The 16,515-nt window shown below is 33.6% G+C and overlaps 3 protein-coding genes and 1 non-coding gene across 4 annotated transcripts in view; 1 reads left to right on the plus strand and 3 right to left on the minus strand.

Moving 5' to 3' along the window:
- Window positions 1–16,515, minus strand: part of LOC144562628 (urease accessory protein G-like) — a 90,173-nt gene that overhangs the window by 48,415 nt on the left and 25,243 nt on the right. The gene's annotated exons all lie outside the window — the stretch shown is intronic.
- On the minus strand, window positions 60–132 carry TRNAR-ACG (transfer RNA arginine (anticodon ACG)). The gene has a single exon. It is a non-coding gene; the product is annotated as a tRNA-Arg (tRNA).
- LOC144563688 (telomerase reverse transcriptase-like) lies at window positions 1,567–9,477 on the minus strand. Its single transcript, XM_078313176.1, has 12 exons — window positions 9,129–9,477; window positions 8,738–8,815; window positions 8,020–8,085; window positions 7,747–7,935; window positions 7,131–7,325; window positions 6,682–6,808; window positions 5,839–5,974; window positions 5,417–5,543; window positions 3,847–4,998; window positions 2,727–3,220; window positions 2,255–2,524; window positions 1,567–1,884 (listed from the first exon to the last, which is right to left on the minus strand). Exons 1-12 carry the CDS (start codon window positions 9,423–9,425, stop codon window positions 1,611–1,613), a joined length of 3,405 nt encoding a protein of 1,134 aa, XP_078169302.1. The 5' UTR covers window positions 9,426–9,477; the 3' UTR covers window positions 1,567–1,610.
- Window positions 14,079–15,101, plus strand: LOC144563408 (putative ripening-related protein 1). The gene is made up of 2 exons (XM_078312881.1): window positions 14,079–14,399; window positions 14,657–15,101. Exons 1-2 carry the CDS (start codon window positions 14,108–14,110, stop codon window positions 14,932–14,934), a joined length of 570 nt encoding a protein of 189 aa, XP_078169007.1. The 5' UTR covers window positions 14,079–14,107; the 3' UTR covers window positions 14,935–15,101.

Below are 16,515 nucleotides of genomic sequence, written 5' to 3' on the forward strand. Positions count from 1 at the left end.
TTATTAAGTCGAAATGTCTTTCAGGAAAAAGAAAAACTTGGAACTATTAAAAGAAAAGGCGACTCCGCTGGGGATCGAACCCAGAATCTCTGGTTCCGTAGACCAGCGCCTTATCCATTGGGCCACGGAGTCTTCTTTGATAAATCTTTCTGCTTTTACTATTTATTTGATATTTAGTTCCGACTTGAAAGCCTTCAATTGAATTATACTTGTCAATTGTAAAAAATACACTTATTAGGTCATATTTAGGGCTGCAAAAGAATCGAACCAAATCGAGAACCGAATCGAACTAAACTCAGTTCGAGTTCGAGTTCGAGTTCTAGTTTGAACTAATTTTAAACCGAATCGGTTCAAAATTGAATTAGGATTTCGAACTGAAAACAAGAGTTCGAGTTTGATTCGGTGCGATTCAAACCAATTTCAAACCGAGTCAGACTCCGTTCGTGTTCGATTTGAATCAATTTCGAATCGAATTGTATTTAATTCATTTCAGAACCGAGCTGATTTGATTCGTTTCGAATCAAACTCAATCAAATCACGAGCTACAAGCTTTTTTTACACCCATAGGTCATATAGTGCGGATTTTATGGATTTATGGTTTCTTATATCTTGCATTTTAGTTTTATTTTAGAAGTTTATTTTACAAAGCTTGACTAATACGATTAACTATAGCATATAGTTATACTATATGATGATATTTTACAAATAGTTACATTACATTAATCAAATCAAATCATATTTTATATACGACATATGTGAATATTATAGATAATTTCTATAGAGTTAGGCTAATATGACACTAGTGTTATATCAAACTAAATAACACCACATCTTAAACCCTTAGATCTGCTTTAAGATTCGTACAAAATGAAGTGCTTGAACAGTAAAAGCGGATAGTACGAATCTTAAAGCAGATCTAAGAGTTTAAGATGTGGTGTTATTTAGTTTGATATAACACTAGTGTCATATTAACCTAACTCATTTCTATAATATCAGATTTTAAATTTAAGCTTTACATTTGAAAATTATTAAAATAAAAAATTGTCAAGTGTTCTTCTCTCTTAATTAAACGTGTATTCGTTTTCTTAGGACATTTTAAACCACACTGCATGAATTTTAGTATGATTTATCACAAAAATATAAAAACACAAATTAAAGTCTTGACTATAAACAAAATGCGTCATATGATTTGTCATTGGGTAAGACAACATCATGATCATGATAACTTAACAATTTTTTATGAATTCTTAACAGAAAAATTAGATTTATTTTTACTTGTATTTGTTTTCAAAAACTGTCCAAATATTATCTAATACTAATAAGTGAAATTATTGATGCTAATTCCAAAATGATACATGAATGAAACAAAAATTGGTGAAATTAATTTATACAATGTTGTGTACATATTTTTTTTTAATGTTTTCAATTGATTTATGCATTATATCTCAACCTCTACATGTGACAAAATTACCCACAAAATTCTTAACGGACTTCAAAATTTCTCTTACAAAAAAATATACACTTGCTTAAGAAGCCAAATGCTGGAATAGACCAACACCGCATAGAAATTTCTCTCTAGCATGCATATAAATACTTAATTTTCTCTCTAGCTAATACTTAATTTTCCAGAACATGGAGGAATGAGAGGAATCAACAGCATATTGTAGGTGACATGAGGTGCGAGACCATATGTCATACTTTTCAATATTTTTCCTCAATAGAAGCAGCAAATCCTTGTGTCGTGACTGTTTCCTTTTCAATATGCGGTAAAAAGCAAATAAACCCAGCCAGATTATTTCATTCATCTTCAATCCAAGTACAGCACAAATGCCGAAGCAAGCCTCAGCATCTCTTACCCTTTTGAATATCAGATTGTACATGGACCTTTAATTTACAACAAAAACAAAAACTATCAGAAAATCAATTACTGATTACTGTGCAGGATTTCAGTACATTTGGAAGATCAAATAGTTAACATGACTAAATTTACCTTAGGCATGGCATGTTTTAAAAAATCTTTATAACTTCCTTTCTTTTACAAAGATTGATGATCTATGGTAAATCAAATGCATTATTGAATAAATGATGGTGGCTGAATCAATATGTTTTGGAGACAGTCAGTGAAGTTACTGGTACCATAAACCAAATATGGCATCAGTAATCTTTTTAATCACACTTGTCTATTTAGACACTCATACCTGAACACATGCACACAAAAAAAAAAAAAAAAAAAAAAAAAAACAGAAGATTGTACCTGCATGTTTTTTTAATTATCTTCAGTAATTGGTCTGGGCTTGGTACTGAACAATGCATTTCACAAATGTAACAGTGGAACTTCATAGCACACAGTAGAAAGGCCTGGTACGCATTTAACCTAACTGTCCCAGGGGAGTTGATGGTGGAGTCGTATAGTATAACATAACTCTTTGGAAGCATGTAGCTAAAGAGTTTGCTTTGGAGAAGATCACCTGGGTTATTGCTTTTGTGCACTGTGATTGTAGAACTGATATCAATATCCCAATACCTACCCAGAAAAAGAAAAGAAAAAAAAAAGAATCAAATCATGTTGAATGGGGGGATATTACAGTGGCACACTAGTACTAGACTGGTTGTTATGAGCCTAAATTGATGCTCGAACTTTTGAATTTAGTTTTAGTTTCATTTTGCTTGAGGTTGTCCTTAATTGAAATCTGAAATTTCTGCGAACAATTAGAACTAACATTTACCGAGTATAATCAGCTTGAATTTCTAGAGTAATACAATTCACCAACAATCCGCTCCAAGGTAGAAATGGGATGCCGTCCTCCCCTATGTATCTTTTATTAGTGAAATTACCCGTCTTGACTTCAAAATTAAGCCCGAATTTCTTGCAATTCATATAACAATTGTATTCTCTAAAGCCCCTTCTCAGCCTCTCAAAAAACCCAAGGGCCTGCTGCTTAGATGTAGAAACAAAGATAAAATCATCCAAATACCGCATCAACAAGCTTTTTTGAGCCTGCCCATTTCCAGTTTCTTCTAATTTTCCAAGATAAGGCTGTAATAGGGTTTCCTCTAGATGACCTAGATAAAAAGAGCAGAGGAGGGAAGATATGATGCTTCCTTGAGCAATACCCACCTTCTGCAGATATAAATCATGGCCAATTTCTACAATGTTTTTTTTTACATGTTCAGTCAGAAGGCGGTGAAGATCGTATTTCTTTTTTTTCTTGTGAGCAGCCTGGATTGAGGTCCCAAAAAAAAGAAAATTAACTTAATATTATTCAAAATGAATTTAATTTATAGTTAAGGTATAGAATTTATCTACATTTTTACTTTTGTTAATTGTAAACCGTGGACACTAAATAAAACCTTTGCAATATCCATTTGTCAATTCTTGGTTTCAATTATATATGTACCATCTGGTATGCACTGGAATACTACTTTCATATTTCATGCTTAAATCACGCAAGCTTGTCCTCAAAACACACTTTATATTCAATTTTATTTAGATCAATGGATCATTTATGCTTCAGTTTATATACAACGGGCCTCAAAAGCTACATGTTCTTAGGGAACAATATAATTGATGCAATGAGAAATATGAAAATTATTGCAGTACAACACTGTTTTCACTGGTACTAGACCATTGTTTGTACCAGTTCATAACCACACAAGAATTGTATGAATGGAAATTCTTCAGCTTTGTCCATACCCTGAGTTTGCAATAAAAATTGAATAAGCACAAATTAATTGTACCTAATGCAAATGAAAACCATATATGAACTTTAGTCAAAACCAGACTAGTGGGCCTTACTGCTTGTGCCAATGTAGGAGTGACATTATGCAAATAAATACAACACATACCTGAGCAACAAACAAACCAGAGCTTGATGAAAATTGCACCAGTGTATTTGATTCATAACTCCCTTCATCATGCCAGATAATAGAACCAAGTGATGCATTATAAACAGGGGAAACAAAATTTCTTCTACTCAGAACTTGCTTGTAGTTGCCCACAATATATTCATCATTTTGCATTATACTACCTTCCATGATTTTTAGTAACTTGTCTTGGTCAATGGAGTCAAATGCTTTTGACACATCGGCAACTACAATGAATACCTCAGGCATAGAGACTGTGCCATCCTTCACCTTGGAAATAAAACCATGGAGCTTCTGATACACATTGTTATAGTCAAAAACTGATGAACCTAACAAATTTGGGTTTTGAACCTTTATTGTTTTCAAAATTACATGCAATTCATTCAGTGAAGAATTCACTGATTGGTACCATCTGTTGAGAACTGGCAATCTTGATGGCTTATTGAGGTTTGCTAAAGGTCTTAAGCATTCCTCCTTAGGGAGAAACCTAAACCTCGAAAAACCAAAGCATCTACTATCATTAAATAAAATTCTCACTGAATCAGAATCCACAGGACAAAAACTCTGCATTTTCAACTTTTCTATACAACCCTTAACTACACTCCCCCAAATCAGCTTCTTGTAATAAAAAACATCATATCTCTTCGACTCCTTCTCAGTTACATAAAAGTTGGAGCTGATTATCGGCACGACGACATGAAAAAACAACCAACGAACCCAAGTAGACAATAACTTCTGTCCCAGAACTATCTGCTTTCCACCATCATCACAGGAGCATGATTTTTCAAGATTTGAGAAAAATTCAAAATTCGAAACTTCCAACCCCTCCAGACAATCTTTTAGGTAAAACTTCTCATGCCTCCGCAATTGCACAAATTTGTAGATATTCCTTCTCAGCACTCTCCAACTCTTTTTATTTCCCAAAAGTGGAAGAGGCACTATTCTTCTAAGTGTGGCGAAAATAAAGGATACAACTTGTTGATGTTTGGAAAAAGATTGCGGTGAGAAGGGACTTGCATTTGACTTGGAATTTTCATGGGATGTTTCGAAAGTTTGGTTCTTGTTTCCTATACAAAATTTGGTTTCATTCTTATTTTGGTGCATCTTAAATGTAGACAAGGTTCGCTCTTCTACCTGTAATCAACAAAATAAGTTTACAGCAATATTAAAAACAGTCAATAATTGGCTTATACCAGCCTAATTGGTAAGTAAATTCAGTTAGGCAGAGCCGAGTACAAGCTTGAAAATCATATCATAGTTAGGCAATGTTTTTAGCATATTTTTGGTTGTTTCCAACTTTATCAATTGCATTTAGCAGAACTGCGGAAATTAATTCTGAACCTGTATATAGATTAAATTGAAGGCTAAATTTCATTCAGTATGGGGGATAATTCATTAATCTTAGTTTGGGTATGCATATCTGAAGCTAATTTACAAAAAAATAAGGGTGAATGAGCTAAGTTATATATAATTTGGGCTTATTTGGGATCAACTGCATTTATTAATGTTAGGAGTGGACCATCTTGTGCTGTTCAAAGGACAGTGTACATACCTTGGGACCCAATTGACCATCTTTACTGAGAAAATTCACATAGCAATGCTTGCGCAGTAACATCCTGTGCCTGCATCTTTGGGCATCCCTTATGAGGGATTTGAACAAGGCCAGAGATGAATGGTACCTTCACAAATAATTTACAGTAGTAAGAGATCAAAATAAGTCAAATATTGGTCACATCGGTGCCACGGTTTCAATATAATAATCCGCAATCATGAAGAAAGAAATAACACCTGTAACACTGTGTACAACAAAGCATAGTACCTTCGAATAGATCTTACATAGCCGTAAGATTTTAAAGAAAGAAGAAAATAGCATCCTAAACTAAGCCTCCTTTCAATATGAGTTAAACCTCAAATTATACAGAGACATAAGGGCGCCAATGTCTTATAAAAAAAAACAAAGAAAATGTTACTTACAAGCACTTTGATCTAGATTGGGCATGATGACCACAGTGAGTACACTGCACAAAGTTGTAATCCTTGTCATTTCCAAATATTTCCTTAATTAAAGAAAAAGCACCACGGTCATTGGGTTTCAACATATTTAGTATATCTAAGAGTCAATGGAGTAATGGAAGGAGAAACTGGACAACAAAACTTAGTTTATTCAACGGTAATAATAAACTAAATAACTGATCTTGGACGTACTTTACACTGCATTGAGGCATTTTACACAACAAAGGGTTACATAAGGTTCAAATTGTACGATTGTGGCTGATAGTCTGAATTGCAAAATCAGGAGTTAATTGATGCAAATTGGGTAAACCAGGGGTTATATGCTTCACTGAAAGTTGAATGCCGGGGTTTTAACTGAACCGACCGGTTGAACACCCCTAGCAACAATTGAAAAATTGGGTTAAGTTGGAGTCTGAATTGCAAAATCAGGAGTTAATTGATGCAAATTGGGTAAACTGGGGGTTATATGCTTCACTGAAAGTTGAATGCTGTATTAGGTCAAATTGAGTCTTAGTTGCTAATCAAGGGAAATTAAGATGAACTGTTTAAATTAATGATTAGTTAAAAATCGAGAATCAAGGCAAGCCCAATGATTAAAGAGTCTTTGTTGTGTCTTTCTTTGTGCTAATTGAGGCTAAATTTGGTACATCAAGCCTTAATGATGAAGTGAGGGTTAACAAAGGGATGATTGAAGTTAAATGGGCAAAGTTCTAATCCGTTACTCTGTACCAATTACTCTTAAAGTAGAAAACAGAGTCAGTGGTTTGTTAAAAAATGACCAGAAATGAGATACCAAAAGGATACGTTCCTTGGGGAAGAGAGTTAGATAGGATCCTCTGTTATAGAAAACATATTCTCTCTTTATCAGTACATCAGCTGGTTGATTTTTTACAGAATGTGACATAAAGCAGCGGAAGCAAGCTCTACAGTCCTGTTATTTGGTAAGCTTGGTATTAGTAATCTACAAGCTTGTTATGCTAAGGTACAAATATTGATTTGATTTTTGATTCATTGGTCAGACAGCAACATATTTGGATTTTCTATAACTGTCCTGGTTACACAATTTCAAGTACCCCTAACCATTCTAACAGTGCCTCAATAACCCTTCAATGTATTGCCTTGAATTGGTACTAAAAATATATTTATTTTTTATTTTCCAAGCTTATATGGCATCCAAGAATAAATTGATATTCAAATCTGGCTGGTATTGAAAATTGTCAATGCTGATGCATAACAGTCAGGAGTAAGTGTACCTTTCCTTTTACATGTTGACTGGATGCTTTATTTTGATTATTCAACTTATGCTGCTTCCTGCGCTGCCAGCTGCCGAATCTTTTTCTCTTGTGTGGCTGGCAAACACTAGATTGTGAGCTTACATCTTTTGTGACTTCATCCCTTTTCCTTCTCAATTGTGCTTTGGAATTGACCTGCCCTACCCGTTGACATTTCTAAAATATAGGAGGAGACTAAAGTTGAGGGATAGAAAAATCTACAGAAATGCATATTAGTACTGCCTCTGACCAGCTCCATAAGCTTGGTAAAGAATCAGCTTATTGCAAATTTGCAGTGATTAATTTAAACTCATGTTTAACCATATTAGGCCGCAAAAAGTTGTTTCTATGAAACCAACTCACAATGCAACCACTTCAAATCAATTAATCTCATTTCTATGAAAACCAACTGATGTTTAACCATATTAAGCCGCAAATAAGTTGTTTCTACGAAACCAACTCATGACGCAACCACTTCAAATCAATTAATCTCATTTGTGCAATGAAAAATCTAAAAGCCAAAATAGAAAGGAAAAGGAATAGGATTTAAAAACAAGAACTGCCTCAAGCAGTAATATTGGAAAAAAAAAGTATATACATGAGATAGGATTTGGGTGCATCCTGATTGTGGAGGTTCTAATGCACGTGAAAGACGATATGAAGGTTTTGAAATGTTGAGAGATGTCAGCGGAGTTCCAGTTACTTGAATAAATCCGTTGATGCTCCTTCCATTTGGTACAAATATCGAACAGTGCCTCAAAAGATATTCCATCAACAAATCTCCAATCTAAAGAACATTGAAAGATGTCATACATCCAAATACTTCATGAAATTAACTTTTTAATACAGAACACATAGGAGCAATGCTTACCCTGTCCAAGAGGAGTGACCAATCTGATGAAGAGAGCAACTCAACCGAGAGACTAGTACCGGTATCCTGAGATCAGATATATGATAAATTTTTACATATAATAAATGTTTAGCTAAGAACATATAAGCGAAGTTTGAACCTAAAGGTCAACAAGGTATGAGGTTTCTAAAAGAAGCAGTCACTTTGTATTTGTTAATAATAGTAACATCTGACAACACAAGTGAGTTTAAAGCAGCTTCTTCATGTGTTTTCTTGCCTCAACTATAATTACTCGTGAATAAAATTGTTGAAAAAACTGGAAACAAGTTTTTTTAAGTACAATCTTTGTAATTGTATGTTGTGAGTTCTCGACTGAGTTTACTCAATTCCTAAACTTAATTTACATTAGATAGAATCAAGTTAAGGACAGGACTGGGAAATGAAGGTAAACAAAGTATCCCAGTATTCTACATTGGTGAAACAAAGGAAGAGGAATAATTGTTCTAAACATAGTACTATATTTTGATCATCTTTTGTTTGAAACCCTTATGTCCCCTAAAGTTTGCTACTCAAAAGTAAGAATTTGTATAATCCCTAATTTGAACTCCAAATTTGACCAACTCCTATAGACAACTTCCACTCGTACCGGCTTCTGCTAATAAAATTGGTGGTTTGCAGAGAACAATACTTCAGGAGATATGTGTGTTGTGACATATAACTTAGATTTGTTTTTGCATACCATATCATAACTCTTGTAAAACAAGTTACTGTTAGAAGACCTGTTTCTTTTCATCAGCTCCATTGTATTCCTTACAATCTGAAAATTGGATGCATATTCATATTAGACAAGTTAAGTACCATTATATTGTGGTCAAATAGGCAAATCAAAGCACACGATACCAAAATTGAGCTCAGAAGTGATAATTGTAAACAATGCATTGAAATTTTACAGGTGGACACAAGCCTGGATAGCATTAGCATGGAAAATTTCACATCGACACCAATTTTACAGTACTATTACTAGACTCAGCCTTACTTTTGAATGTTCTCGTCATCTATGGGCACAAAAATTTAAAAACATTCAAATTAAAAAGAAGAAATAGAAGAGGAAACCAAACCACGATCCTTACCTGGCGTTGCGAGCGCTGTGGAACTGAGTAAACGGCAGGCGGGGCTGGGGCATGAGAGGAGAGAGCACATTGTGCATAGCTGATGAGGTGGCGGTAGGTGGTGGAGTCGCCATGGCAGAGGAGGTGGTCTGCGCCACGGCACCGCAAGCAGCCAGTGGAGTCGTCACAGCGACAGCTCTGAGGTGACGGAGGGAGGAGAGAGAGTATGGTGTCCTTGAGGTTCCGAGCACGGTTCCCGTACGCACGGCGCAGTATCGGGTGTACGGAGCCCTTCTTTGGCCTCTTTCGTCTCGCCATCTGTGCTTTCTTTCTTTCTTTCTTTGTTAGATTGAAATTTTTGTTCTTCTTTCCGCCTTATGGAAATGGAAACCCAGTTGTACTTAGAATCTCACACTCTGAGATATCTCAATTTTGCGTGACTTTTTGGAAAATCTGAACCATTCAAATACGTTTTGCACGAATCTCAAAGTTCAATAATACTGGGCCCCTACGCTATCCCCGAATAAGCACCGGACACGTCGGTCACGCAAAAGTTGAGATATCTCAGAGGATACGTACTCGTTGTACTAGGACACAATTCGAATTGGCCGAACGAACATCGGGAATCCTCTGCATTAACTCAAAAGAGAATCTATCTTTTGAGTTGATGCATCTGCACCATCCAATCCGCTTTATAATTCGTGCGGATTAGATCTGCACTAATATTAAAGGGATCCTGTGTTAAAATCAGATGGCCGGATTGGTTCCGTTTAAAATCAGACGGTCGAAATGCATTAACTCAAAAGATTTCCTTTTGAGTTAATGCAGAGGATACGTGGTCGTAGGGGGGGTGTAAACGGATCGGATATTATTCGATTTTGTCCGAATCTGAATTTGAAAAATTATCTAAATTATTTGATTTGTATCTGTATCCAAGACTATCCGTATCCATATCCAAAATATTATAACAGATAAGGATACGGTAAGAATTTTAGCTATCCGTATCCAACTATTTACACTTTTGAATCACAACAAATGTGTTATATGTTCTTAAATTGATTTATTAAATTGCATATTGTACCAATAATTTATTAAATTGCATATAGATATATATTTTGATGGAGGAGGGTTCCACTGCACCTAAATATCTCTACTCCCAAATGCTCAAGAAATTTGGACCATTCAATTTCCGTCAAAAGTCGTGCAGACCAAAAAAAATGATATATTTAGACTCATCATAACTTCTTCAATTAGATATTTCTCCATCAAAACTTCACAATTAGTTATTTCCCCATCTAAATATAAATATATCCATTACTCAATTAAATCAATTAAAAATAATGATTAACAATCATACAAAAATAAAAGGACAATTATGCCCTTACATTTAAAGAAATAATAAAGAAGGCTTCCCCTCCGCCCTTTGAAAATAATTTTTTTTAACAGTTTAGCAATCTACAGCACTAATCAGCAGCAAAATATACATTCTTCTAAGTTCTAACAGATTGATGCTAATATAGAGATTGATGGTAATAAGAAAAAATTTAACCGTACAATCAAGTTCTTTATTATAGTCATGCTTGTTGAATTTGGAAGAATATGTTGATTTTGCCAAAAAAACCTCGGTCATTATAAATATTCCATTTTATTTCAAATAAGACCAAAATTAACTTCATATGAACGCTCATTGTATCAGTGCTTTCTTTGTAATGGTTTGAGGCGAAGAAGCCTTCTCTATTCTTTTTCAAATATAAGGGCATAACTGTCTTTTTTTTTTATTTATTATTAATCAATATTTTTAATTGATTTAATTGAGTCATGGGTATATTTATAATATAGTTAATATTTGAATGGGCAAATAACTAATTTTGAAGTTAATTTTGATGGGGAAATATCTATGGGTATATATCTAAATTTCTCATTAAAGATCTAATTTGAGAAATATAAGAATGACATATTATACACTTATTTTATTAATAATTACTACTGTACTAAAAGTAATTACATTATTTAGTATACTTATGTCAATTGACGATATTATTCTTGACACACTTACATTAATATAACAAAAACAAGTAAACTATTATATACTTAAGTTGAATGCAATGCTAAGGACTGTAAAAAAATCAAGGATATTTTAATCTCTATTTTTTCATTTTTTTTAAAAAGTTATTTGTTAAAATAAAAGCATTAAATGTGATATGCATTATTTTCTTTACATCCACAAAAAAATATCACTCTTTAATTTTTTTTTATATATAAATCAATAAGTTGAAAAATTAACATTCGGAATTTATCTATACCATAATATTTTTTGTAAGCTTTTGATACTTGATCAAAATAAAATCACAATGTTCGTAATCGTATAGAGAAAATGAAATATATAAAATCTAAAGGTTTTATTTTAATATTTAAATTTTAAATTTAAAGTTATTAACATTTAAAAATAGAGCCACGATATATATATATCATTTGAACCTCTTCGTAAATTATTTAAAAAAAATCGACCGAATTAAGATGTAATGCTGAATGCTGGTATCTTTGAAAATTATTTTAAATTTAAATTTAAAATAATAGTAATAATAATAATAAATAAATAAATAAATAAATAATCTTGTATAATCATACTATTTGACCGCATGCAGTTGATAAGAATTCTAAGCATAATTTGTGTGCGAGTCCGCATCGTCTGCATTAACTCAAAAGAGCATCTTTTGAGTTAATAGATATCAACCGTCCGATTGTAAACGAAACTCATTCGGCCTCTACCTAAAACATAGAGGTCTTTAATATTAGTGCAGATCCAATTAACACGAATTTTAAAACTAATCGGACAGTCCAGATACATTAACTCAAAAGATTCCTTTTTGAGTTAATGCAGAGGATACGAAAGCAACCTCCACCAGTTCATTGCATTTGCTTTTGTTTTTTTTGCTCTGCTCTTATGAAACATGGCAACGCTATGCCGAATTGCCGATCAACATCCTACTCTCTGATCTCCTTCTTTACTACCCTATTTATACCCACTCTCTCTAATCCGCTATTCCCCCGTCTATCTCCCTCTTATTATGTCTCATCCTCTTCCTAATCCTGACCCCCCAAATGCTCTGTTTTGCTTCCTCTCCTCCTTTGAGGAGCATGAAATGAAAGGCTGATGGTAGATCTCAATAATATTAATACCCTCCTTTTTACCACCAGAGAAGGGTATGGGTATCACACCCCAGCGGCAATGTGCTCTGCTCCAGATATAGAGGTTCCCAATCCCAGCCTAACTGGCTATATATATAGAGGTAGTCTACGGTGAGTTGCGAAGTAAAATGCGTTTCTACTTCACGTTTTATTTTTATTTTGAAAGTCCAAATTACCGATCCGAACCGTTAGATATTTAATCCATATTGAAATGTGCTTGGAGACCAAATTTTACATTTTTTGGAATTTTTTTACTATTTATTAAGCATTTTTTAAAATTGCTGTTTTGCTGTGAACAGTAAAAAAACATTAAAATTTTCTGGACCATTAGATCAGCGACTTTCAAAATTGCTTAATAAATAGTAAAAAAATTCCAAAAAATATAAAATTTGGTCTTTAAGCACATTTCAATGAAAAACAAGATGAACGGTTCGGATCGACGTTTTGAACTTTAAAATCGCAAAATATGAGCGTGAAGTAAAATAGTCGCTTTACTTCGCAACTCACCGTAGCCTAGCTTTATATATATATATATATATATATATATATATATATATATATATATTATCTGCTGTATCAAAAGGTAGGTTTCCTTGTACAAGTTCCAGATTGGGCATCACAGGACTCTATTGAAGGAAGGGGATTCTGATTTCTGGGAAACCACCTACAACATTCTTAGTCTCCCCTGGCAAACACAAACACAAACACAAACACAAAACAGAGCTGATCCCCTCGGCCTCCCTTTAGCACAATGGAGTGGGTCTGTTTGGTGGATGGATCATGGCAAGAAGGCTATGGCATTCATTACAAGCTGCTATATATATATATAGGAATGGTAAAAGAATTGGGTATCCAGGAATGCACCTTTTATTCGGATCTGCAAAAGTCTTGTTTGTTGACTCAGTCTCACAGAGGCATCCCCATCCCCATCCCCATCCCCATCCCCATCCCCCTACTGATACTGGTACAGATAATTGGAGAGCATATGTCAACATTCTTAAAGCATGATACAGATTGGGAGGAGTTCCAGGCAAACGCAGTTGTTTGAATGCTTTCACATTGACAGATCAGAAAAAAAAGGGTAGAAGCCATATATATATATAATATAGCTTTTACTTTTCCATGTTTTGGTAGCTAATTAATTTAAGGTAGGTAGGGGTTTCAGCTGGGATAATAGGGGTGTCAACGGGTACGATACGGATCGGGTGGAGACATTTTCATACCCGTACCCGTTATGATAACGAAAAAAAATCTTTACCCTTACCCGTATTTTCGAATACGGTACGGGTCGGGTAAACGGATAAAAAAACGTCATTAACATTTCAATTTGTGTTTTCAATAAAATAATTTTTAAAATAAGAAAAAATAATAATGAATACAACTAATTTGTATTATGAAAATTTAATAAAATACAAAAAAATTATTGTATCATGTATCATCTTCATACAAATATATATTTATATATGTAATTTTATTTTTTAAAAATTACCTTATACTAAAACGGGTAAGATAACGAAAAAAAATCATTACCCTTACCCGTACCCGATTAGCTAACGGAATAAAAATCTTACTCTTACCCGTGTTTTCGGATACGATACGGGTCGGGTAAACGGGTAAAAGGGTGCCATTGACACCCCTATGGGATAATAGATATTTTTCAATCTTTTCAAAAGTATGGGATTTTCATGTAGCTGTATGGCCTACGGGTCTTATGTGGTTTGAAGAAATTCAACACCATTAATTTTAGCTAAAATAAAAAATAAAAAATACCTTCTCTGGAAGAAATTCAACACCATTTTTCAAATCAAAACATGCCAAACTTTCAACCCCTCTTCCTTCTTCTCAGCCTACTCATAATTCTATCCCTTCCAAATCTCAACAGAGCAGCTATTCGCATGGTGATTGGCACGTGCCACGCAAGCGGGTACCTTATCGGCAAGTCCGGCTCTTGTATCACTCAAGATTATGCCGACTGCTGTCAGGAAGGCGAGCTCTACCCGCAGTACAGCTGCTCCCCTCCCGTCACCAACAACACTGATGCCGTTATGGATTTAGGCGGCTTCTCCAATGCTAGCGAAGCCGGTGGCCCTGCCGAGTGTGATAGTATGTTGAATACAAATATCAATTGTTAATCCATTATTTATTTATTATCATTTCCAGTACTTATATATATATTAGACTTTAATTAATTATGCAACACCAAAACCATTGTGAAAAGTTGGGCCTCTGTTGGCCAATTAGATTATCAGAAACAAACTAATATTTGATTTGGTCTCATTGAAAAATAAGGTGTCAAACAATTACAATGAAAATCAACCAGTGGTTATTTCCCTAATAAAATTATGTTTTCTGGTTATTAGATAAATACCATAATGACACGGACCTGGTGGTTTCTCTGTCCACCGGTTGGTACAACGGAGGAAGCCGGTGTACGAAGAAGATAAGGATAAATGGCAACGGGAAGTCGGTGCTGGCAACGGTGGTGGATGAATGCGATTCGGTTAACGGTTGCATGACCAATCAGAATTACGAGCCGCCGTGTTCAAATAATGTCATAATTGCCTCGCCAGGGGTCTGGCACGCACTCGGTATACCGACCAACATGGAGCAAGCGACGATTACTTGGTCGGATGCTTAACAGAGCATCCATGGTTTCTTTAGGTGGAGAAGCATGATAGCTGTACTATTTAGAGGTATTGATTTTTGAAGCTGGATGGGAACATTTTTAAATTTAATTAGTACAAAGTTAAACGGTTAAATAAATAATAAAAAAATGCATGTATGCAAATTAATTAATAAAGTTTTCTTGTTATTATTTGACTTTATACTAAATTAATTCGAAAATTTATAAATTTTGCATGTAAATATATTGTCCGTGAAGTAAATCAGTATCAACAATTTGAGTTTATTGTATGAAACCAACACAAGTTAAACTAAAAAAAAACTTAAAATATCAACACAATGCGTGTTGTAATATAGAAATTTTTTTACTATTTTTTTTGATAGATAGAAAATCACTTGATTTGAATGGTTTAGAATTTTCAGATAAAGTAATTTTCTACCTATCTAAAAAAATAGTAAAAAAAAATTATAATGCGTTTAACTCCAACACGCATTGTGTTGTAATATAGAAATTTTTTTACTATTTTTTTAGATAGGTAGAAAATCACTTGATTTGAATGGTATAGAATTTTCAGATTAAGTGATTTTCTACCTATCTAAAAAAATAGTAAAAAAAAAATCCAAAAAATATAAAATTTGATCTGCAAGTACATATTTATATGGAGATCATGTTGAACGGTACAGATCGATCGTTAGGATTTTGAAAACTCAAATATTGAGCCGTTGTTAGGAGGTCCCCTATGCTACGCGTAGCACCACCGTAGCCAACTCCAAAACATAATCAAGTGTTTCATATATTACCTTCAACTATAAATTTCAAATTTGTGTTTTTGAAACAAATACAGTCATTAGTTGAAAATAATCACGCTTCCGCTGTGCTACTCTAATATCATTACTATAGATAAAAAAAAATTATAATATTGTAATATCAAAGGTTATTCCTTTCTCCTTTGATGATCAGTCAAAGAAGAAAGGATATGCCTTAATTCATAAACTGATGGCCAGTCAGTTTTGTCAAAATCTCTATACTTCTGTAAAAATAAGTAGCTGACTTATAACAATTTATTACAATATAGAAGCTGAATATATTTCATTCTATCATATTACATGTACAGTTGAAAAATATTGATACATAGTAAATAATATAATCATAATTAACCACTGTCAACTTAATTAATATCAACAATATAATCGTAATTAACCATTGTCAACTTAATAACAGTTATTATAAACATAACAGTCTAATACATATTACATGTAAAGTTCTATATCAGTTAACCAATACTTAATCATTATCAGTAATGATAAACATAACGGTGTAGTTAACATATCACGTAATACATTAGTACATTTTTTTTACTATTATTCAAAAGTATCAAGTACAATATAGGTTATTACATCACTTTATTACCAATTTTCTTTAATTCATATCAGAAGAAAAGAATGCATCAGCATTAACTGATGTATTACGTGATGAGCATTAATATGAAGATAATAATAATAAATACAGAAAGAGATACTTGAACAGGATGAGCACAATAAACTCTTTTTATATATAAAAAGAGAGGGTGCCACCTCGTACAAATTAGTTAAGAAC

This window comes from Carex rostrata, chromosome 12 (genome assembly GCF_964058835.1).
Source record: "Carex rostrata chromosome 12, lpCarRost1.2, whole genome shotgun sequence".
Lineage (NCBI taxonomy): Eukaryota > Viridiplantae > Streptophyta > Magnoliopsida > Poales > Cyperaceae > Carex > Carex rostrata.